The 24,355-nt window shown below is 41.0% G+C and overlaps 1 protein-coding gene across 3 annotated transcripts in view; it reads right to left on the reverse strand.

Annotated features, from left to right (window-relative positions):
* Positions 1 to 24,355, reverse strand: part of GLRA2 (glycine receptor alpha 2) — a 322,491-nt gene that overhangs the window by 197,749 nt on the left and 100,387 nt on the right. For all 3 annotated transcript variants that reach the window (XM_073668082.1, XM_073668081.1, XM_073668083.1), the window contains one exon: positions 14,283 to 14,497. In XM_073668082.1, the coding sequence (XP_073524183.1) occupies positions 14,283 to 14,497 (215 nt within the window). The remainder of the gene's footprint in view (positions 1 to 14,282; positions 14,498 to 24,355) is intronic.

Here is a 24,355-nt window from a genome sequence, read left to right on the forward strand (position 1 = left end):
ATTACATTCTGCCCATTGTGTAATAAGATCAATTCTTTCTCCCTTTAACAATGTTTCTAACTTCAGTACATGTTCCTGTACTGAAACAGTGTCTTTAAGTTGTGAGTCTTCTGAGAAGCCAAAGTGGCTCAAGTTTCTGATGCTCAGGAAAGAACAAAGTCCAAAAACCTTGGTATTTTGGTGAAACATGAAGTCAAGTTCAAAACTTTTTTTTAGAGTTCAAGCACACAATGGTTTTATGGCTCAGAGTCAGAGCTAAGAGCTATAGTATGGCTCCCACAGGACTCTTGTCATTCTTACTATATCTCTATATACCACCATAGATTTTCAATGCAGCATGTACCATGAAACACTGAATTATGAGGGTAATCTAGGGGAACACCTCCATGTTATAGTGCCATGCTGAGTCACTATAAAACAGCACATCTAGTGGTAATAACCAGCATTATGTCTGACTTTTCTTGCTCGATGGACATCAGCACTTCAATGCACCGTCGGCCATTATTTGAGAAGAATGAGAGCAGTATTGGTCAGTATAGCTTCAGTTTGGGTTCAAAAACAATGCATGGAAATATCTTGAAATATTTTGCTACTTTGTAGAATATTGTTCATGCTGCTTAGACCATCATTAGACTATTGCTACAATATATTGTTGGTCAACTGAATGATGAAAAATCAGGATCATAATTGATGATCATAAGCAGGATTGGACTGTCCTTCCAATGCACGAGATTCATGTGGTCAGCCCAGGCTCGGACACAATTATGGTCTAGCAGAGGACAACCTCATGTAAAGCTGACTTTAGAGCCAATAATTCACCAATTGGATGTACTGTATCTCTTATGGGGTTATTATGAACAAATTACATATTGGATTGTATTGATGATAATCTGTGTGTGCAATGATAACCGCAACCTTCACAAGTTCTGTATAGGAGCTGATTGTGCGCTGTGATGATACCCAGGAACCTCAGTCCAACACCAATTATATGTTAACAAACTGAACTCAAGCATAAAAGTAGATGGATCAAATTTGACTCTGTTTCTGATTAATCAACACAAAATGTTCAAACCAAGCACAGGATCTTGGTGCACCCTTGGTGTGACCGATCCACTCAGTGCATCTTCCGTCCAATTTGTTTTCCATCTGTCTCTGCCTTTTTCTCGATCCAGTAAAGCCAGAGGGGGAAGGAGATAGATGGAAAATAGGTCGGTGGGGAGTTGTACAGAATGTTCGGCCACACCAAAGGTGCATTGAGCGTCTGTGTCTGGTTTGAACAGTCATTTTATGTTAACAGTCTCAATAAAAGACAAAATAACGTTTTTTTTCCTCGTTTCTACAGCGGGTCAAATGATCATACTCATTTTCTTTCATTCTCTGCTAAAAATAAAAGGTTTGCCTATGGCTTCACCGCAGCACTGCATTGTGATCATGGTATGATTAATACAATCTACAGATATATTATGAGCAACAATTTTCATAAACTGAGAACTATTTACAATGATGGAGTCAGTATATATTTATTTATTTAGGTTTAATAAGATGATTAATTAACAGCCAGGTGCTTTATTCAGAATTTTTGGCTCCTCGTGTTTTATGATTCCACTTCACACAAATCCATTATGTTATCCAATCTGATTATTTGTATGACATCAATTTCTCCAGATCTAAACTAGAAATACTACTGACCCCAACAGATTGCCTTATAATAGGCTTATTATTTTCACTGTCTACTAGATATCTATATTTATTCTATATAACATGTCTTCTACCACAGTATCATTACTACCTGGTTAGTACTACAGGTTATCTGTTTTACTCTATATATTATCATTATCTCCAACCAAACCTGACAACTGATAAATGGGGCCTGAACCATGGGCAACATGTATCAGACAATGGCTATATCATTTCAGCCAGGTTTGTTTTACTGTGAAATATTGCCGTGTTTCAGAGAAAAAACATTCTCACCATTTTTTTCATGTTGAATTGGATACATGATGTAATAGTGACCGCAGAGCAGAAAAAAATGTATTTCTTGCTTGTTTTTTTTTTTTTAATTCACCTCTCCGTTCCAGAGATATTAATAAACAAATATTTGGCATCTAATGAGTTAACTTTAGTTAAGTCTAAGTGGGTGTTAATAGATAGTTTTCACTGGGGTGTGTACTTCTGCTTCCTGTATGATGCTGACCAATTATAAGTAGGCAGTAACATAGAAGTGCAGAAGAACCTTTGATGATGTCATCAGGGTCACATAACTAGAGTCCACAGGTCTTGCCAGCCAGAGTGTGCAAGCTAAATAAGCACTGAAGATATATTATACAGCTCAGAAATGAGGAAACATTAACTGGAGATAGCTCCACTCTTCTTTGCTGTGTAATATATCTTCAGTGCTTATGTTAGAAATAGTTGACAACTTACAATTTTGAGAATAACCTTTTAAGTGTTTTAATATTTCAATGAAGTGCTGGAATCACAACTACACTGCTCATTACTGCTATATGATGTCCACCATATAGAGTTACAGGAGTAAGACCTTCTCTTCTCTCTTTACCGTGTGTTGATATCATAGCATCTAGTCTCTACCAAAACTGACAATGAGAGGTGGAGCCTATAGAGGGGTACTGCTAAAAATGCAAGATAGAAGTCAAGTAATGGATATTTTTTCTATCATCTTCAGTATTTTTTCTGCAACAACTTGATGACATTTTCTAGACAGTATAAAAAACATAATAAATTTGGCACTCAACATGTATTCCATATTCTCGTCCAGGAGGGCTTCGCCTTGCACCATAATCGAGAGGACCTCTTCTAAGTATTCCAATTCTGACCACTGACACTTTATGAGGTAATTACTCTGGAACGCTTCAACGGATCACCCTGATTCTGAGATTGTTTTTTCGTGACATATTGTACTTCATGATAGTGGTAAAATTTCTTCGATATCACTTGCGTTTATTTGTGAAAAAATAGGAAATTTGGTGAAAATGTTAAAAATTTTGCAATTTTCAAAATTTTAATTTTCATGCCCTTAAATCAAAGAGATACAGTACAGACCAAAAGTTTGGACACACCTTCTCATTTAAAGATTTTTCTGTATTTTCATGACTATGAAAATTGTACATTCACACTGAAGGCATCAAAACTATGAATTAACCCATGTGGAATTATATACTTAACAAAAAAGTGTGAAACAACTGAAAATATGTCTTATATTCTAGGTTCTTCAAAGTAGCCACCTTTTACTTTGATGACTGCTTTGCACACTCTTGGCATTCTCTTGATGAGCTTCAAGAGGTAGTCACCAGAAATGGTCTTCCAACAATCTTGAAGGAGTTCTCAGAGATGCTTAGCACTTGTTGGCCCTTTTGCCTTCACTCTGCGGTCCAGCTCACCCCAAACCATCTTGATTGGGTTCAGGTCTGGTGACTGTGGAGGCCAGGTCATCTGGCGTAGCACCCCATCACTCTCCTTCTTGGTCAAATAGCCCTTACACAGCCTGGAGGTGTGTTTGGGGTCATTGTCCTGTTGAAAAATAAATGATGGTCCAACTAAACACAAACCGGATAGAATGGCATGCGGCTGCAAGATGCTGTGGTAGCCATGCTGGTTCAGTATGCCTTCAATTTTGAATAAATCCCCAACAGTGTCACCAGCAAAGCACCCCCACACCATCACACCTCCTCCTCCATGCTTCACAGTGGGAACCAGGCATGTAGAGTCCATCCGTTCACCTTTTCTGCTTCGCACAAAGACACGGCGGATGGAACCAAAGATCTCAAATGTGGACTCATCAGACCAAAGGACAGATTTCCACTGGTCTAATGTCCATTCCTTGTGTTCTTTAGCCCAAACAAGTCTCTTCTGCTTGTTGCCTGTCCTTAGCAGTGGTTTCCTAGCAGCTATTTTACCATGAAGGCCTGCTGCACAAAGTCTCCTCTTAACAGTTGTTGAAGAGATGAGTCTGCTGCTAGAACTCTGTGTGGCATTGACCTGGTCTCTAATCTGAGCTGCTGTTAACCTGCGATTTCTGAGGCTGGTGACTCGGATAAACTTATCCTCAGAAGCAGAGGTGACTCTTGATCTTCCTTTCCTGGGGCGGTCCTCATGTGAGCCAGTTTCTTTGTAGCGCTTGATGGTTTTTGCAACTGCACTTGGGGACATTTTCAAAGTTTTCCCAATTTTTCGGACTGACTGACCTTCATTTCTTAAAGTAATGATGGCCACTCGTTTTTCTTTACTTAGCTGCTTTTTTCTTGCCATAATACAAATTCTAACAGTCTATTCAGTAGGACTATCAGCTGTGTATCCACCAGACTTCTGCACAACACAACTGATGGTCCCGACCCCATGTATAAGGCAAGAAATCCCACTTATTAAACCTGACAGGGCACACCTGTGAAGTGAAAACCATTTCCGGTGACTACCTCTTGAAGCTCATCAAGAGAATGCCAAGAGTGTGCAAAGCAGCCATCAAAGCAAAAGGTGGCTACTTTGAAGAACCTAGAATATAAGACATATTTTCAGTTGTTTCACACTTTTTTGTTAAGTATATAATTCCACATGTGTTAATTCATAGTTTTGATGCCTTCAGTGTGAATGTACAATTTTCATAGTCATGAAAATACAGAAAAATCTTTAAATGAAAAGGTGTGTCCAAACTTTTGGTCTGTACTGTATGTCACAGAAAATAGTTAATAAATAACATTTCCCACATGTCTACTTTACATCAGCACAATTTTTGAACAAATTTTTTTTTTAGTAGGGAGCTATAAGGGTTAAAAGTTGACCAGCGATTTCTCATTTTAACAACAAAATTTACAAAACCATTTTTTTAGAGACCACATCACATTTCACGTGACTTTGAGGGGCCTTTATGACAGAAATACCCAAAAGTGACACCATTCTAAAAACTGCACCCCTCAAGGTGCTCAAAACCACAGTCAAGAAGTTTATTAACCCTTCAGGTGCTTCACAGGAATTTTTGGAATGTGGAAGAAAAAAATGAACATTTAACTTTTTTCACAAAAATGTTACTTTAGACCCAATTTTTTTATATTTTCGCAGGGGTAACAGGAAAAAATGGACCCCAAAATTTGTTGTGCAATTTCCCCTGAGCACGCAGATATGCCATATGTGAGGAAAAACCACTGTTTGGGGCACGGCAGGGTTTGGAAGGGAAGGAGCGCCATTTGACTTTTTGAATGTAAAATTTGCTTGAATAATTAGCGGACACCATGTTGCGTTTGGGGAGTCCCTGATATGCCTAAACAGTGGAAACCCCCCAAAAGTGACACCATTTTGGAAACTAGACCCCTTAGGGAACTTATCTAGATGTGTGGTGAGCACCCTTAACCCCCAGGTGCTTCACAGAAGTTTATAACATTGAACCGTAAAAATAACATTTTCACATTTTTTCAACAAAAATGTTTTTCAGCCCCCAATTTTGCATTTTCACAAGGGTAACAGGTTGCGTTTGGGGAGTCCCTGATGTGCCTAAATAGTGGAAACCACCCCACCCTCCCCCCAGTGACTCCATTTTGGAATCTACACCCCTCCAGGATTTTATCAAGGGGTATAGTGAACATTTTGTACCCAGAGGTACGACACAGAATTTGATAACATTAGGTCATCATATTGAATAAGTTGTCATTAGTCTTGAGTGCAAGTGCTTGCTATTTGAGTTTGCATCAAGTACTAGGGTATGCACCAAGTATCGCGGGTGCTCAAGTGACATGCTCGAGTCCCTGCCCCGCATGTTTTTTTTATTAGACACCCAAAAAAAAACCATGCGGGAATCGCTCGTGCATGGCAGGCAATCCCCGCAAGGTTTTTTTGGCTGTATAACAGCTGCAAAATATTTGGGGAGGAGACTCAAGGATGTCACTCGAGCACCAGCCATACTCGGTGCATACCCAAGCACCCGATGCAAACTCAAGTAGTGAGTACTTGCTCTCACTAGTCGCCATATCGTCGTCATTTTTTTTCTTTACTTCTGAAAAAATCCCAACCCCAACCCGAACCTTAGCCCAACCCTAACCCTAGCCTAACCCTAACCCTAGCCTAACCCTAACCTTAGCCTAACCCTAGCCTAACCCTAACCCTAGCCAAACCCTAACCCTAGCCCAACCCTAGTCCAACCCTAACCCCAACCCTAACCCCAACCCTATCCCAACCCTAACCCAACCCTAACCCTAGCCCAACGTTAACCCAAACCCTAGCACAACTCTAGCACAACCCTAACCCTAACACAACCCTAACCCTTAAGTTTATTTTTTACGCCGTTCTTCGTGTGGTATAAGTGATTAGACGACGTTATTCTTCGAGTCGGTGCGATTACAGCGATACCAGAATCATATCGGGTTTTTATGATTGACAGCTGTCACACGCTAAAAGACGCATTTTTTTGCAAAGACTAGTTTTTGCATCGCCATATTTTGGGAGCTATAATTTTTCCATATTTCGGCCGACAGAGTCATGTGATGGCTTGTTTTTTGCGGGACAGGTTGACGTTTTTATCGGTATCATTTTCGGGCAAATTACATTCTTTGATCGCTTTCTATTCCGATTTTTGGGAGCCAGAATAAACAAACGCCAACAATTCAGGAATTGTTTTTTTTTTTTTTTATGCCGTTCTGCGTGTGGTAAAATTGATAAGGTAGCTTTATTCTTCGGGTCAGTACGTTTTTTTTTTTGATATTTTGGCGCTTTTCCACAATAAAAACTATTTTATAGAAAAAAGAATTGTTTTTGCATCGCTTTATTTTGAGAGCTATAACTTTTTTATTTTTCTGTTGTTGGAGCTGTATTTGGCTTGTTTTTTGCGGAACAAGATGACGTTTTCAGCGGTACTATTTTTATTTACATTCGTCTTTTTGATCGCGTCTTATTCCATTTTTTGTTTGGCGGTATGATGATAAAACATCGTTTTATGTTTCGTTTTTTTTTTTTTTTTTTTTTCCTTGTTCACTAAAGGGGTTAACTAGTGGGACAATTTTATAGGTCAGGTCGTTCCGGACGCGGCAATACCAAATATGTGTATTTTTATTGTTTTTTTTGTTTTTTTTCATAAGATTATTTATTTATGGGTACAATATATATATATATTTTATTATTTTTTTTTTCTTTTTAAAATATTTTTACAATTTTTTTTTTTACTTTCTGACATTTTTATTACACATTTATGTTCACATTGTCCCACTATGGAACTTTCACTTTTTGCAGCCTGATTGCCTGCATGGCATAGAGAGCAGCAGCTCCCTATGCCATGCAGCCTGTCAGCGCTGCACAGGGAGAAGTTACTTTGGTCATGCACTGCGCATGACCAAAGCAACTTCCTGCCTCCTGGTGACCCGGATGTTGTCATGATGACGTCGTGTCACCATGTCAACATCCGGGACCGGATTCAGACGCCGCTGGACGCTGGCAGAGAAGGTAAGTATCGCGCTTACCTCCTCTTGCCACCGGAATGCTGCGATCGATTTTGATCGCAGCATTTCGGGGGTTAATGTGCCGGGAGCAGTGCGGGACCGCTCCTTGCACATAGCACAGGGTGTCAGCTGTGACAATCAGCTGACACCTGGCGGCGATCTCGCCCGCAACGTTTGTGTGCGGGCGAAATCGCCAGGGCGTATTAATACGTATCAGGCCCATAAGGCCCAGGGCACAGATACGTACTAATACACCCTGGGTCACAAAGGGGTTAACTTGATCCCTGTGCACAGAATATGTTCTGTTTCTGTGTTTTGTAATCTGATTAAAGGACTTTTCTTCATCAAGGCTGTTTTCATAATGGTTTCATATATAGCACTTAATAAAAAAAAACAACTTAAAGAGGATCTGTCACCAGATCTCACTATATACATGGCAAATGTTATTGAATACATGTTGTAGACCTGATGAAATTCAATATGAGAATGGCTCTATAATCCTGATATTAAAAATAGAATTTTAATTAGTCCCTGTTAAGGCTCATACAGATGACCGTTTTAATTGGACGAGTGCCATCCAGGGTTTTGACGGATCACAATCGTACCCATGTTATTCTATGGAGTTGTGCACATGGTTCAATTTTCAGGAACTGGCATAATGGAGAAGCTGGAGAAACTTTTTTTTCTCTCCACCTCCAAGAAAATCGGATCCCACTCTGATTAGCATAATCAAACCGATTTTCTTGGATGGAGAGAAAACAGTTGCTGCACCTGCCCTTATAGAGTGAGGGAGCTCATGAGTCCAAATATATTCAGTAATTAAACAGGTAGGTGGCACACCCAGAGAAATAGAGTTAGCTTGAGAAGTGTGCTAATTCCTCTGGAGTCAACCACTGAGCTCTGTAGACCAATAGTAGACAGAGTGAAGGAACCCCACACGTAAAGGCACTTGGAGATGCTTCAAATAGGAGTTGGATCCTGGTTGTCCCTGTTTGGGGGAATCCCACCCCACATCCTGGACTGCTTTGACCTATATGCATTGAACATAGCCTGTAGGTCTGATGACGTGTATTCACTTGAAAAGTTAATGTAATGCTGTACTTATCGCTGTGTAACCAATGGATATGAAATAGTGACAATAAATCCTATTTGAAGCATTGACAAGTTCAGTTGCTTCACTCTGTCCAAATTTATTCAGTCTCCACTCATACAGCCTGACTGACAGCTGCAGCTTATACTGAGCAGTGTGAGATCTCAGCAGGGAGGAGGGACATTGAGGATCTGTCAATAAGGTTAGGAGGGAGGAGATTAAATTACAAATTTCAAAATGAATTATACAGCCATTCTGGCATGAATTTTCAAAGTAAGTATGCTAACTTCATCAGGTCTAAGAGAGCTATGTAATAATGTATGCAGTTTGTATTGTAAAGTGTGGAGACAAATCCTCTTTAAAGCTAACTTAGTGGAAAGGAATAGGATAGCAAACAATTACTTCGTGAATTTGCCCTTGTGATAGTGTGGAACTTCTTTAAAAAATGCATTAGAACAATGCACCTGTCATATAAATGCCTGGTGTCCTTATCACTGTGTCCCCGGATTATCTCTTACATATCTCATTTTATTTCCACGTGAAATGCTTCAAGAACACAAACAACAGAATATCTTGAAATGATATATTAAAAACTTGCCTCAATGACTAAATTGATGGATTAGGTGTACAAGTGATGAGATTTGTTTGGAGATATCATCTTATTGGCCCGTTACCAATCTGATAAGACCAGTTTCCATGACAACTGACTTTGGTTAAGAGACGAAATATCTAAAAAAAGATGCGGCAGGTATCCTCGTCTATACGCGTTCCCGGCTTTCATTTTTTTTTCTTTTACCTGTACGATTCATATCCTGAAGTTATTTTTACGAGAAGTCAGAAGAGCTTCTGATACTTAGATTTTATTCTTAAGCACCGGGCCGTTATCTGTACGTTATGTTCTATAATTATCTGATGACAGAATTTAAATATAGAAAGAATCAATGTCCATCAGGCTTATAACCAGTCTTCAACAAAAGTATTTATTGAAGTGAAAAATGCCAAAAAAATTGATTTAAAGGCACAGAAATTTTACTTAATTTTAAATTTTGAGCTGTTTAAAATAGAAAAAATGAAATCTTTACCAGCTTTGAAAAAGTGTAGATTTTAGCTAAAATTTTCACCGTTTTCTATCATTAGTAATAATAACAAAACCAAAGAAATGAGTCGGACTCTAAGCCATTATAAGTGCAAAGTATAAGAGTATGTTCACACTGTGGCCATTTCACAGACAAAACCCAGGAAAAAAAACAAAAGAAAAAACAAAATGAGCATAGACCCTACAGAAAGTATATAAGTAATAGTAACAGTACATATAAATAATGACCTCAATGTGACTTAGGGCAGAGCTTCCCATGGATGGGTGTCTCAGTCGGGACCCTGTCCTGCTCTGCCCTTATTCACATTGAGGTCATTTGACTCATAGTAAGGCTTTCATACTAGAGACAGGGTAGGACCTTCCCGATGGGTACACCTTGTCGTGGTGGGATGACGGGATGACTTTTATGCTAGAGTAATGTTATTTACATGTATTATTAATATTTACTTATTTACTTCCTTTAGTGTATATGCTCAGTTTGTTTTTTTCTTGAGTTCTTTTCTTGGGTTTTGTTTAATAATAATAAATTGAAGGTAAATATTTTGGCTACACCTCTCTGGTCAAATCCATTCTTTGAGGTAAAATATTGTTTAAAACAAGCAGGGAAATGTTTTACCTCATAGAAAGAATCAGCTGTGATCCCCTACTGTAATGTCTGTATACTCTCTTTTGCTGTAATGTCTGTATACTCTCTTTTGCTGTAATGTCTGTATACTCTCTTTTGCTGTAATGTCTGTATACTCTTTTGCTTCCTCCCCTGCCCAGGAGATGTGGTATGATCAGACCTTGTTCCTGTACAGTCAGACACAGCCATTACACAGTACACAGCAGGGGCACATTTATAAGATTATCTCAGCACAGTAGCATTTTTTTTAAACACATCCAATCCTAAAACTAGGAGAGAGAAAACTCTTTCTTCGATAACACCTAAAGGTAGCAACCCTAAAAGTTAACGTAGGACCTCTTGAAACATGACTTGGGCTAGCTATCAGTCAAATATTAGATCCTGTGTATTGATTTCAAGATGTTGCTCCTCATCTGCAGAAAGTATTCTTTTTTTTCGGTTTATTTGTTTTTGTCAGAGATAAAGATTTCTTCTTTTAATCAGACTTATAACAAATTTATGACCACATCAAAGTTCAGCTAAACTCTGATGTGGTCCAGGGATGGACATACCATTGGTGCATCAACTTGAGCAGCCGCACAGGAGCCCAAGAAGTAAGGGGGCCCACTGCCACCTTCAAAGCAGCAAGCATCTTCCGTCACAGACACATACGTGTGCATTAAAATGAGCTTGTAGACTGCAAAGGGGCCCTTTTCTTTCTGTGTCCACCCCTGGTGGGGTCAGTTTTCATCTAAGAATACTTTAGGCGACGAGAGATAAGAATTACAGACCCTGATGTCAGAACAAGCTCGCTGATAGATTTAACTGTTAATTAATTCCCCAGCTATTTAAAGTGATACCTTCAAACTTTAGAAAAAAAAAATTTCACTGAAACACAATTGCAAATATTATTTTTAATGAAATGTATACATTTACATAAAGTAAAAACTTTCCACTTAAAGTTGTCGTGATAAATCGGCTAAAAAGAGTTTAGAAGAAGAGAGATAAAATTACAGACGCAGCTGTCAGAACAAGCTCACTGATGGATTTCTCTACTAACTCTGCAGCTAGCTATGTACAGTCATGGCCAAAAGTATTGAGAATGAGACAAATAGTAATTTTTCCAAAGTTTACTGCTTTATTTTTTGTATTGGCAATTTGCATATACTCCTGAATGTCAAAGAGTGATCAGCTTAACAGCAATTACAGTACTTGCAAAGTCAATATTTGCCCAGAAAATGAACTTTAACCCCCAAAACACATTTCAACATCATTGCAGTCCTGCCTTAAAAGGAGCAGCTAACATCATTTTAGTGATTGATCCATTAACACAGGTGTGGGTGTTGATGAGGACAGGGCTGGCGTTCAATCAGTCATGATTAAGTAAGAATGACATCACTGGACACTTTAAAAGGAGGCTGGTTCTTGGTATCATTGTTTCTCTTCAGTTAACCATGGTTATCTCTAAAGAAACACGTGCAGCCATCATTGCACTGCACAAAAATGGCCTAACAGGGAAGAGTATCGCAGCTACAAAGATTGCACCTCAGTCAACAATCTATCGCATCATCAAGAACTTCAAGGAGAGAGCTTCCATTGTTGTCAAAAAGGCTCCAGGGCGCCCAAGAAAGACCAGCAAGCGCCAGGACCGTATCTTAAAACTGTTTCAGCTGCGGGATGGGACTACCAGCAGTGCCGAGCTTGCTCAGGAATGGCAGCAGGCTGGTGTGAGTGCTTTTGCACGCACTGTGAGGCGGAGACTCTTTGAGCAAGGGCTGGTTTCAAGGAGGGCAGCAAAGAAGCCACTTCTCTCCAGAAAAAACATCAGGGACCGACTGATATTCTGCAAAAGGTACAGGGAGTGGACTGCTGAGGACTGGGGCAAAGTCATTTTCTCTGATGAATCCCCTTTTTGATTGTTTGGGACATCTGGAAAACAGCTTATTCGGAGAAGAAGAGGTGAGCGCTACCACCAGTCTTGTCTCATGCCAACTGTAAAGCATCCTGAAACCATTCATGTGTGGGGTTGCTTCTCAGCCAAGGGAATCGGCTCACTCACAGTCTTGCCTAAAAACACAGCCATGAATAAAGAATGGTACCAGAATGTCCTCCAAGAGCAACTTCTCCCAACCGTCCAAGAGCAGTTTGGCGCCAAACAATGCCTTTTCCAGCATGATGGAGCACCTTGCCATAAAGCAAAGGTGATAACTAAATGGCTCATGGAACAAAACATAGAGATTTTGGGTCCATGGCCTGGAAACTCCCCAGATCTTAATCCCATTGAGAACTTGTGGTCAATCATCAAGAGACGGGTGGACAAACAAAAACCAACAAATTTTGGCAAAATGCAAGCATTGATTATGCAAGAATGGACTGCTATCAGTCAGGATTTGGTCCAAAAGTTGATTGAGAGCATGCCAGAGAGAATTACAGAGGTCTTGAAGAAGAAGGGGCAACACTGCAAATATTGACTTGCTGCATTAACTCATTCTAACTGTCAATGTAACCTATTGGTACTCATAATATGATTGCAATTATATTTCTGTATGTGATATAAACATCAGACAAACACTAATAAAAACCAGAGGCCAGCAGATCATGTGAAAATATAATTTTGGTGTCATTCTCAAAACTTTTGGCCATGACTGTACAGTGATACATAGAGGCTATAAAGGAACAATAGACCAAAATTGGTAACGGTTGTCTGGTTTCAGAAGAAAAGTCTGCAGCCACTCTATGTGACTGCAGACTGTTGAATCATGTTAGTGTGCGAATTGTATCTGTCACGATTCCACAGTATTCCGTGTATGAGTTGGTTGGTCACATTCCTACAAGTATACAATTTGGATGCTTGCAGTCAAATGCCGACTTGTTTCAGATAAAAAATCACCCACCCGCATGGGGAATACAGTGTGTTAGGCTCCCCAGGAGAGGTGGATTCACTGAGCCTCAGGTCTGGGTGGGCACACGGACCCCGGAAGTCAATATAACAAACAGGAAGGCACGTGGGCAGGAAGGCAAAGGAATCTCAGGAACAGCAAGAGGGATGAAGTTGAACCCAGCGGGTATGAAATGCAAACACAAACACAAAAAGCATAGATGGTGCAGCGCACCAAACATAGGTCTAGAGTCTCAATCCCAAGACACAGGTGTGTGTCTAAATGGGTCCTATATAGGTCTGGGGAGATGAGGTCATTGATCCACTCTGGGCAACTTGCAAAACCTGACGTGGAGCACAACAAAGGGCAATGGACCCAGGGGAAGGAAACGGAGCCTAAGATACCCGAACAGATGTGTAACAATGAGCATAGGATAACTTGAAAACTTTTCTTCTGAGACTGTACAATCCCCTTAATGAAACCCATTAGCAAAAATGATTTTTAGCCCAAAATACATGCATTTAAGTGAAAAAACAAAAAAGCAACTAAAACTTCAAGATGATTCATTTAAAACGACAACCCATGTCCAGAATAATACATTTTGCTATAAATATAGAATTCTGCTAAGGATGCACAGTTGCAAATACTCCTAGAAGACCAACCTCCAATTTTTCTATTTATCTATCTATCCATCCATCCCTATAGGGTTTATCAACAGTTGCAAGCGGGAGAAAGTTAATTGGCATGGAGGCCAGAGGGCATGAAGGGCAGCAGGGAAATCATTGTTCACTATCCCCATTCAGGTACTATATTTGCATTAACGTTCAGCCTGTAGAAAGCTGTCAGTGACAATTAATACTATAGTGTTTGTCATTATACTCCATGGGCATATCATGAGCTTAAAAGATCTGCAGGATAATGAATGCAAATAGCCATTATATTAGCAGCCCAGGAGATAATATCAATACATCTAATTGACAAAACCACTTATCTCTCTAACACGATGATAGAGAATGTTTATTCAAGTTCTTAGTCCTATTATAAACTCAACACAGAATGGATTCAATTGCAAATATATCCTTTACTATATTAAATGGCTGCATGCTCAAATCAAACAATGGCTGACTTCAATAATGACGCACTACCATCCCCGTAAAGCAGAAAGCCCATGTTCTCTTACCTTTGGAAGGGAAGCTCTTGAGCCTGAGCTCTGAGTTGTCATTGTTAGGACAGTTGTAATTCCCAAAGCAACTCTAGCAGGAGCCGCATCCATGTTAATCCAGAAGGACACCCAGGATAAGATGACAATGAGTAAGCTGGGAATGTACATCTGTATCAAGTAGTATCCCATCTGACGCTCCAGGTGAAACTTAACTTCAATGCAAGTAAACTTTCCTGAAAGTAAATGAAACATAGTTGTGTTACTCATAGGACCATCCATCATGAGAAAACATAGAAAGGTCAAGTTGGAAGGGACCAAACCCCTGCTCAATGCAGGATTCACTAAACCATCTCAGACAGATGTCTGTCCAGACTTCCATTGAAGGAGAACTCACCACCTCTCGTGGCCGCCTGTTCCACTCATTGATCACCCTCACTGTCAAAAAGTTTTTTATAATATCTAATCTGTATCTTCTCCCATTCAGTTTCATCCCATTGATTCTAGTCTGTCTTTGTGTAAATGAGAATAAAGCTGATCCCTCTACAATGTGACAGCCCTTGAGATATTTGTAGACAGCTATTAGGTCTCCTCTCAGTCTTCTCTTTTGCAACCTAAACATTCCCAAATCCTGTAACCGTTCCTCATAGGACATTTTTTGCAGACAAAACAAAACTAAATCTGAGTTTGTTAAGTGATAGCACCTTCTCAAGTAAAACTGTCAATGTGCCACCAAATAATGCCTCTGCAAATTATAGTACTGTATTAAAGGGTCATTCTCAACATTGAAAGTTATCACCAGAGCTGATGACAAATTCTTGCAGGACCCTTTCCGTGGCGGCTTGACCAGAGCTCTGAGAACCTCCTACTACCTACAGTGGTACTGCTTCTCCAACACCTCTTCTGATTATTCCATTGCAGCATGACGCACACATGATGTCCCAAGGGACTACTAATCATAGGTGCTAGGGATGCCACAGGTAGTATGAGACTTGCAGTGCTCTGGTCCAGCCCATGGATGATTATTGTGGCCACTGGGTCCTGAATTCTGCAAATCTTTTTGCTTCACTCTAGTTATCATCCATCCACAACATTGGTTAAAACCTTACAACCAGTGGGGGTCTCATTACTGGGTCCCTAATAAACTTATGAACGAGGCTCGGAAATGCTCCATTCATTATCTGTGAGACTAACAGGAAAGGCCAAGCACTGCACTCCGCTATCTCTGGGAGACCCATAGAAGATGAATGGAGTTGTGCCACACATGCCTGGCCAACCCTCCATTGTGATTAAGCATTTCAGAACTTCCTTTTTAGAATCGGTGGGGGTCTCACTAATCAGAAACGTATCACCTATCCTGTAGGTGTATGATAACTTTCATGAAGCAATTAGTGATGCGCGAACGTGCTCGGATAAGGTGTTAACCGAGCATGCTCGGGTGTTAAATGAGTAGCTTCGGCGTGCTCGAATACTATGTTCAAGTCGCCGCAGCTGCATGTCTCGCGGCTGTTAGACAGCCGAAACACATGCAGGGATTGCCTAACAAACAGGCAAACCCTGCATGTGCTGTGGCTGTCGGACAGCCGCGAGACATGCAGTTGCGGCGACTCGAACATAGTATTCGAGCACACCGAAGCTACTCGGTTAGCACACAAGCACGGATAACACCTTATCCGAGCACGTTTGCGTGTCACTAGAAGCAATACTAGTAGGTATAGATATACAGGTACATCTCTCTAAATTAGAATATCATCAAAAAGTTAATTTATTTCAGTTATTCAATACAAAAAGTGATACTCATATATTACATAGAGTCATTACAAACTGAGTGATTTATTTCAAGTGTTTATTTCTGTTAATGTTGATGATTATGGCTTACAGCCAATGAAAGCACAAAAGTCATTATCTCAGTAAATTAAAATAATTAACAAAAAACACCTGCAAAGGCTTCCTAAGCGTTTCAATAGGTCCCTTAGTCTTATTTACTGAGATAATGACTTTTGTGTTTTCATTGGCTGTAAGCCATAATCATCAACATTAACAGAAATAAACACTTGAAATAAATCACTCAGTTTGTAATGACTCTATATAATATATGAGTATCACTTTTTGTATTGAATAACTGAAATAAATTAACTTTTTGATGATATTCTAATTTAGTGAGATGCACCTGTAGCTAAACATAACACAGCATCATGGCAAATTTTATGAGAGATCCAAAGCACAGTAGGACACCGTAGGAGTCTATGGGTATGGTATTATGGGTCAGTAACACGCGGAGGTAAATGATGAAGGTAAATACAAGAAACTCTGCTTTCTTCTAATACTTGTGTTGCTTTACTCCGGTTTCCTTCCACGTTCAAAAGACATACAGACCATTGGTTTCCTATTAAATTGACTCCAGTGTATGTATGAGAGATAGTAGTATAAGATTGCAAACCCCGATGATGAGAAGGAGTAATTAGTGAATACATGCCCCATAAAGCTCTATCTGTTAACATTGGGCGGTTTCTAAATAATGAGAGATTCCATAGAATGTATAAAGGACAGCTCAGTGTTAGAAAAGAACCAATAGCTTTTTTTGACATGACGCTGCACCACCATTTTCCATGGGCTCTTTCTGGTATGGGTGGCTCAGTGGTTAGCACTGTAGCTTTGCAGCGCTGGGGTCCTGGGTTTAAATCCCACCAAGGACAACATCTGCAAGGAGTTTGTATGTTCTCCCTGTGTTTGCGTGGGTTTCCTCTGGGTTCTCCGGTTTCCTCCCACACTCCAAAGACATACTGATAGGGAATGTAGATTGTGAGCCCCAATGGAGGCAGTGATAATGTTGCCTGTGAAATATGATATATAAGCAGGAATAATAATAAATATTGCAGATCAGACCCAGGCAATAGGGCTAAACTCAATACCAGCAAAGCGTGGTAAACCAGTCCCAAACAACCACTACAAGCCATGAACATTGCACCACTTCATAGTGACATGTCTTTATTTTCCACGCCATTTTTGAAATATAAACATTTTACTTGCTTCCTGGGCAGCAGTGAAAACTGATCAGAAGGGACATCGGGAATTCTTTCTCCCCTCTTAAGCGATATCTCTGAAAACCTTTTTTTTTACATTTGTGATGATACTTTCTGCGCAGACTGTGACCCTCCTGTACTTGAAATCCTCAGGATTTTTTTCCCTAATAGTGACAGATGCAAGTGTGACACACATGGCTTAATCTGCCACGTTTCATTGCGAGACTGAACACAATGACACAAGTCACGCAATTTAGGATACACTCATGCTTATCTGGGAAATTATGGCCGCACATAAAACGGATTAATTTGGAAACAGTCAGGAGGTTGTCTGCACATTCATGCTCCTCTCCACAAATACAATCTAATACACTCCCATCAGTCAGAAGAAAGCTTCCAGGAGTGTCTGGGGAATCGTTTTTTTCTTCAAAGAATGATAGTGGTGCCTTTGATGTATTATGGAAGCATGTAAAGAATGCGCGCAATATAGGCAGAAGTGTATTACAGAGAGATCACACAGCGTAGGTGAACCCTATCTGATTTTACGAAGCTCCAGAGAATATTATTATGACCTTCACTTTGAGAGGAGGCGCATTATAATAGATAACATTCTTCAATTCTTTACCAACAGTCACTGTAACACCAACACCAGATATATTCTCTAACCAGCACGAATCTGCACCTCTCCATTGTTACAAGATGTAACTGTTCATTTACAATGTGATCTAAGGCCCTTTCACACAGGGTTTTCTCCTATGTTCAGTGGTCCTGTCGGGGGTTTACGTCCGGACCCCCTGCAAAACGGGATTCAGGCTTATGTATCGACAGGGCCATTGACTATAATGGTGCCGACAGAGTCACCCTATATTCTGCTGTATACGCCTATTGGAGACGGACAGCAAGACACAGTAGACTATGTATTGCTGCCCGTTTCATGTAGGCGGACATGATAGATTACACCATGTTGTTAGTTATCTAGCAAAATCTAAGCCAAAATGATGAAGCAGAGCCTAAAAGACTAAGTGTACCTCATGAATAAATCTCTTGTACAACCACCTTTAGCAGCAGTAACTTGAAGCAATTGTTTTCTGTATGATTTTTTTTAATCTGACAACATACTGGAGAACTTTGCCCCCACTCTTCTTTATGTTACTTGAGTTCATTGAACTTTGTGGTCATTGGTTTATGCTCAGCTGATCTATGGTGTGTGCACACGGTTTCCGCCCGGAATCCGCCTGAAAAAGCGATATTGCCGTACACATGTTCTGTCTTAGGTCACTTCTTTTAGAAAACCCTGAAGTGGTTACAAGAAGTTGCTCTCCACTTCCTATACTTGAAAGTATAGAGTTAAAGACACTGGTGGCAGACACAGCACAAAAATGTCTGATAAGACCCCAGCAAAGCCACTTCAGAAAAATGACCATCAGCGCTTTCTTGAAGTGGCTTTGCCTTTAAAATCCTTGCAGGTGCGACAGTGCAGGAGCATGGTCTGATGATAACACATCCACAGGGGAGGAAGAAAAAGAGAGTATACAGACATTACAGGACGGGATCACAGTTGATTCTTTTTGTGAGAAAAAAAAATTTCCTGCATCATTTGCGATCCCATGCTGTAATGTCTGTATACTCTTTTGCGTCCCAGGAGATGTGGTATGATCAGACCATGTTCCTGCACGGTCAGACACAGCCATTACACAGTACACAGCAGGGGCACATTTATAAGATTATCTCAGCACAGGAACATTTTATTTAAACACATCCAATTGTGGAAGTTATTATTATTCCAAGATCTATTGATTAAAATGAACTTTTGTTTCCTGGGACAACCCCTTTAAGGACCTTTTGGTGCCATCACGTTTATGTGACCATGATGTCACCAAATGTCCTATAACGTCAAGGAGTCTAGAGGAACTGAAGAGGAGATAGGCTGGTATGTACCATATGTGCAGTGCATGTATATTTCCATGTGTATGTGCAGTGTGTATGTGAAGACAGGATTATATTTAAGTAAATGTTGATTTTTTTTTGTTCAAGAGTAAATGTGGATTGTTGTTCATGGAAAAAAATAAGATATCCCCTGAAAATAAGTCCCAGCCTAACTTTCAGAACAAAAAATATAAGTGACTGTCATATTTTGGGAGAAACACATTTTTAAAAAAAAAAAAAAAAAGATTGTACTAGATAGATAGATAGATAAATAGATAGATAGGTAAATAGATAGATAGATAGATAGCAGCATGTGACATTTTCATGATTATCTTGTTCATTGTTTTTGCATTACAATTTGATACAATAAGCCAATCACAATGTGAACTACAAAGAAAACTAATGTAGATAATAATAAAGCTATGGCAAATAGCGTATCGGACTAAAAGTAATTGTTTATCTCTACTATTAAACTATAGCTTTAATGTAAATGCAGTTCTAGTGGCACACATGGCATATTTAAGCCATTTATTGCCTTTGCCTATTTAAGATATAGTCTTGGTAATTTTTTGGGGGGGTTAGGTGGTTAGTGTAAAATAAAAGGGTTGTCCCGGATTAAACAATTGATTGTGGGATAAGCAATTAATATGGCGGGGATCCGACACGCAGCACCTCAATGAGATTGGTGGGGGTCTAATACCTGAAACCCCTACTGATCAGTTGAAATCTGCTTGAATAGGAGACAAGGTGCTGCTGTGTTCCCACCACTATGTTGCTTCTATCCGACAAGCACCGGAGCAGACTTTAGCTGATCAGTGGGGGTGTTGAGTGTCGACCATCCACCAATTCTTATATTCTCTGAATAGATCATCAATTGTTTATTCCAGACAACTCCTTTAAGGGTTAGTAATATGAATATGAATTTATTTAAATGATAGTAATCCATAGTTATAACTCAGTAACGCACATACTTTCTCTTAAAGAGCACGTGAACCCTAGAGCCACTATCAGTATGGAGTTAGCGGGCGCTTCCAGCGTACATTTGGGTTTTCCTCCTAGGGCTTAGTTTTCCAAACAAGGTTAAAGAATATGTTGGGAACTTAATTGGCTTTACATGTAATTAAAATATTGTGCCTGTAGTAGGAAAGTATGAGCCAGTGAGCACAGGCTGAAAGTTTTTTCCTCCCTGCATTCAGTATTGATGTATTGTAGTCATGAGGCTTGTTGTTTGCATGAGTTGTATTTTTAGTTGCACCATTTAATTTACTAATATGGTTAAAAAAACAGAAAATTCCTTGTAGGGTGGAGCTGAACCAACACATCAATTCTTCTAGTTTTTTATTTATTTATTTATTTTTTGGGGGGTTGTTTCTATAACATTTACTTTTGACTTTATTCTACAGATCAGTATGGTTGTGGTAATACTAAATGTATTAAGTAGTGTTGAGCATTCCGATACTGAAATATCGGGTATCGGCCGATATTCGCGGTATCGGAATTCCGATACTTAATTCCGATACTATTGCAATATCGTATACCGGAATCGGAAGTTCCCATAATGCAATGAGACATTTTCATTTTATTCAGCCAATGAGGATCCTAAGAAGTGTGGGCACATCCTGTTAGGCATGTAGGCATCTTAACTAATGGCATGGCTGTGATTGGCTGCTGAAATGATGTCATGATGCACTATAAAAGCCACCGCCGCCATTTTGAGCTCACTCTGCTGTGAATTCAGTTAGGGATAGGACGCTGTTGTTCTGAGGGACAGTTTTAGCTACCTATTTGCTCTATACTGCTTTACCCAAGCTACTTTCTAAATCACTGTGCCTTGCAGTGCTAGTGCACAGTTCCCTGTGCTGTTCACCGCTGTCTGCAAGGTCTGTGTGTGTGAGTGCAGCTCACCCTGTAGTGTGTGCTTCAGCCAAGTCTGGTTGTAGTGCACTCAGTGTGTGTCACTGCCTCATACATTGTCCTTTTTTGCCAATTCATAATTTTTCCTGATATCTCCTATTAGTGTGGTGGTTCCATCTGTATTCAGCTAAATTGGTTCCAAACACACTATATAGGAGTAGATAGAGAAATTTTTTTCCGTCTTGCAGCACTAGTGCACAGTGCTCTGCATCTGTACTGTTCACCGCTGTCTGCAAGGTCTGGTGTGTGAGTGCAGCTCACCCTGTAGTGTGTGTTTCAACCCCGTCTGGTTGTAGTGCACTCAGTGTGTGTCACTGCCTCATACATTGTCCTTTATTGCCAATTCATAATTTTTCCTGATATCTCCTATTAGTGTGGTGGTTCCATCTGTATTCAGCTAAATTGGTTCCAAACACACTATATAGGAGTAGATAGAGAAATTTTTTTCCGTCTTGCAGCACTAGTGCACAGTGCTCTGCATCTGTACTGTTCACCGCTGTCTGCAAGGTCTGGTGTGTGAGTGCAGCTCACCCTGTAGTGTGTGCTTCAACCCCGTCTGGTTGTAGTGCACTCAGTGTGTGTCACTGCCTCATACATTGTCCTTTATTGCCAATTCATAATTTTTCCTGATATCTCCTATTAGTGTGGTGGTTCCATCTGTATTCAGCTAAATTGGTTCCAAACACACTATATAGGAGTAGATAGAGAATTTTTTTTCCGTCTTGCAGCACTAGTGCACAGTGCTCTGCATCTGTACTGTTCACCGCTGTCTGCAAGGTCTGGTGTGTGAGTGCAGCTCACCCTGTAGTGTGTGCTTCAACCCCGTCTGGTTGTAGTGCACTCAGTGTGTGTCACTGCCTCATACATTGTCCTTTATTGCCAATTCATAATTTTTCCTGATATCTCCTATTAGTGTGGTGGTTCCATCCATATTCAGCTAAATTGATTCCAAACACACTATATAGGAGTAGATAGAGGAGCCTTTCTGCAGCATTGGGCCCTGCAGCCCCAGCCAGATTAGTATTAGCCTATTTTTTGCAGCCTCATCTATTGCATTGTAGGTTACCTTCCTACATTGTAATAGCTACAAAAAGTTTGTGATACTATCGTTATTACATCTTTAGGCACATCCAGTGTCTTTTTGTGACAAAAAAAACCTAAATAAAGTTCACCAAACACTCCACTTTACAGTTGTGTAGGCCACATTAGCTCATATTAAAGTCTAGTCCACACTTTATAAAATTAGTGTTTCTTATACCTGTTAGCAGCTGTTCAGGAATAAGCACACTAAGCCCTTAGTACTTTTCTGCCTATCTTTATCAGTCTACCAAGATGAAGAAGGCAGGGAGTAAGGCATGTGGTCGTGGTCGTGGGCGTGGGCGTGGAGTTTCTGCAGGGAGAGGACGTGAGGATTCTGTGCCTGCAGGGAGAGGACGTGGGGATTCTGTGCCTGCTGCGGGCACCAGTGACTCAGCATCCCCCAGTTTTACCAGGGAACAGTCCTTTATGCGCAGCTTTGTAGGAGCTAGCCGTACCCCACTGCTGCGCGAGGACCAAATTGAAGCCGTTGTCGGATGGATGGCAGCTAACGCATCGACTTCAATTAGTTCCAGATCCTCTCAGGTCCTGAGCACTGAAGAGCACCCATCTGTCTCTTCACCACCTGCCAAATTGCCCAGGCAGTCAGAGAGCCCTGGACAGGAGCCATCTCTACTTCTGTTCTCTGAATCTCTTGGCTTGGAAAGAGGGGGCCAGCCAAGCAGAATTCGAGAATTTGAAGAAGAGGTAGTATGCAGTGATGCGCAACCGTTTTGTCTCTCTGAATCTGAAGAGGCGGGTGGGCCAGTGCCTATGGTCAGCAGCACACCTCAGTACGCATCTGATGATGAGACTCAGGTGCCACTTTCTGGTGCGTACTGTGCTGTCGAGACTACCCAGGAGAAGCAGTTGTTTGAAGAGGGTGGTGTAGATGATGAGGTCCTTGACCCATCATGGCGTGAGGGACAGGAAGGTGGTGGGAGCAGCTCTGAGGAAGAGATTCCCCGAACGGCCCAAAAAGGAGGGAGAGGGAGGGGGCAGACTTGGTTGCCTGTAGCCTCCACTTCGGCACCCATTAGGAGCATGGCTCTTCCAAAATCCAAAGCGGGCGCTCCCAAGACTTGCAGTGCCTGGTCCTTTTTTGACACAGTTGCAGATGACATTTGCTTTGTCAAATGCAAGCTGTGTAATCAGAAGGTGAAAAGAGGGAAAAGTGTCAGCAACCTCAATACCACAAATATGTGGAAACATGTGCGGACCAAGCACGTGGTGGAGTTACACAAACACACTGAAGACCTAGGCCAACCTACAGCGCCACCTACCACCTCTTCAGCTCGTGTTGTAGCCTCTTCCTCCAGCTCACACACAGCTGGTTCGGCTTCCTCACAGGATCGCCATGGAAGAATCTCTGGCACTGTTGTACAGAGACACAGTGTAATTCCACCCACAGCACCACTTTCCCAGTCATCCTCACACTCCCAGGCCAGTCTACAGCCATCGTTAGCACAGGCATGGGAGAAAAGGCGCCCATACTCGGCAAACCACCCCCGAGCACAGGCTCTGAATGCTGGCATTGCTAAACTACTGGCCCTTGAAATGCTATCATTCAGGCTGGTGGAGACTGACACATTCCGTAACTTTATGGCATTGGCAGTCCCACAATACAACGTGCCCAGCCGCTTTTATTTCAGCAGGCAAGCCGTCCCTGCCCTGCAACATCATGTGGAGGGAAAAATTAAACATGCGCTACAAAACGCCGTCAGTAGCAAGGTCCACCTGACCACTGATGCGTGGACCAGTAAGCATGGACAGGGACGATACCTTTCCCTCACTGCCCATTGGGTAAATGTTGTGGAGCCGGGTACAGATCTTGAGAGTGGCGCTGTACGTGTTCTGCCAACTCCAAGGATTGCAGGAATCCAGTCTGTACACATTGACTCCTCCTCATACTCCAGTTCCTCTGAATCAGCGCTGCAGGAGCCGTCACGGTCTACCTCCACATCGACCCGTGAACGGTTACCTGTTATGATGACCGATATGAGCACAGCCGTGGCCAAACGTCAACAGGCCGTATTAAAATTAATTTCTTTGGGGAATCGAAGCCACACAGCGCAGGAGCTCTGGAATGCCATCAAGCAGCAGAGTGACGTGTGGTTTGTGCCAGCGAATCTCCAGCCAGGCATGGTAGTGTGT

This window comes from Phyllobates terribilis, unplaced genomic scaffold (assembly GCF_046119375.1).
Source record: "Phyllobates terribilis strain yellow unplaced genomic scaffold, ASM4611937v1 Scaffold_2__4_contigs__length_985480577, whole genome shotgun sequence".
Lineage (NCBI taxonomy): Eukaryota > Metazoa > Chordata > Amphibia > Anura > Dendrobatidae > Phyllobates > Phyllobates terribilis.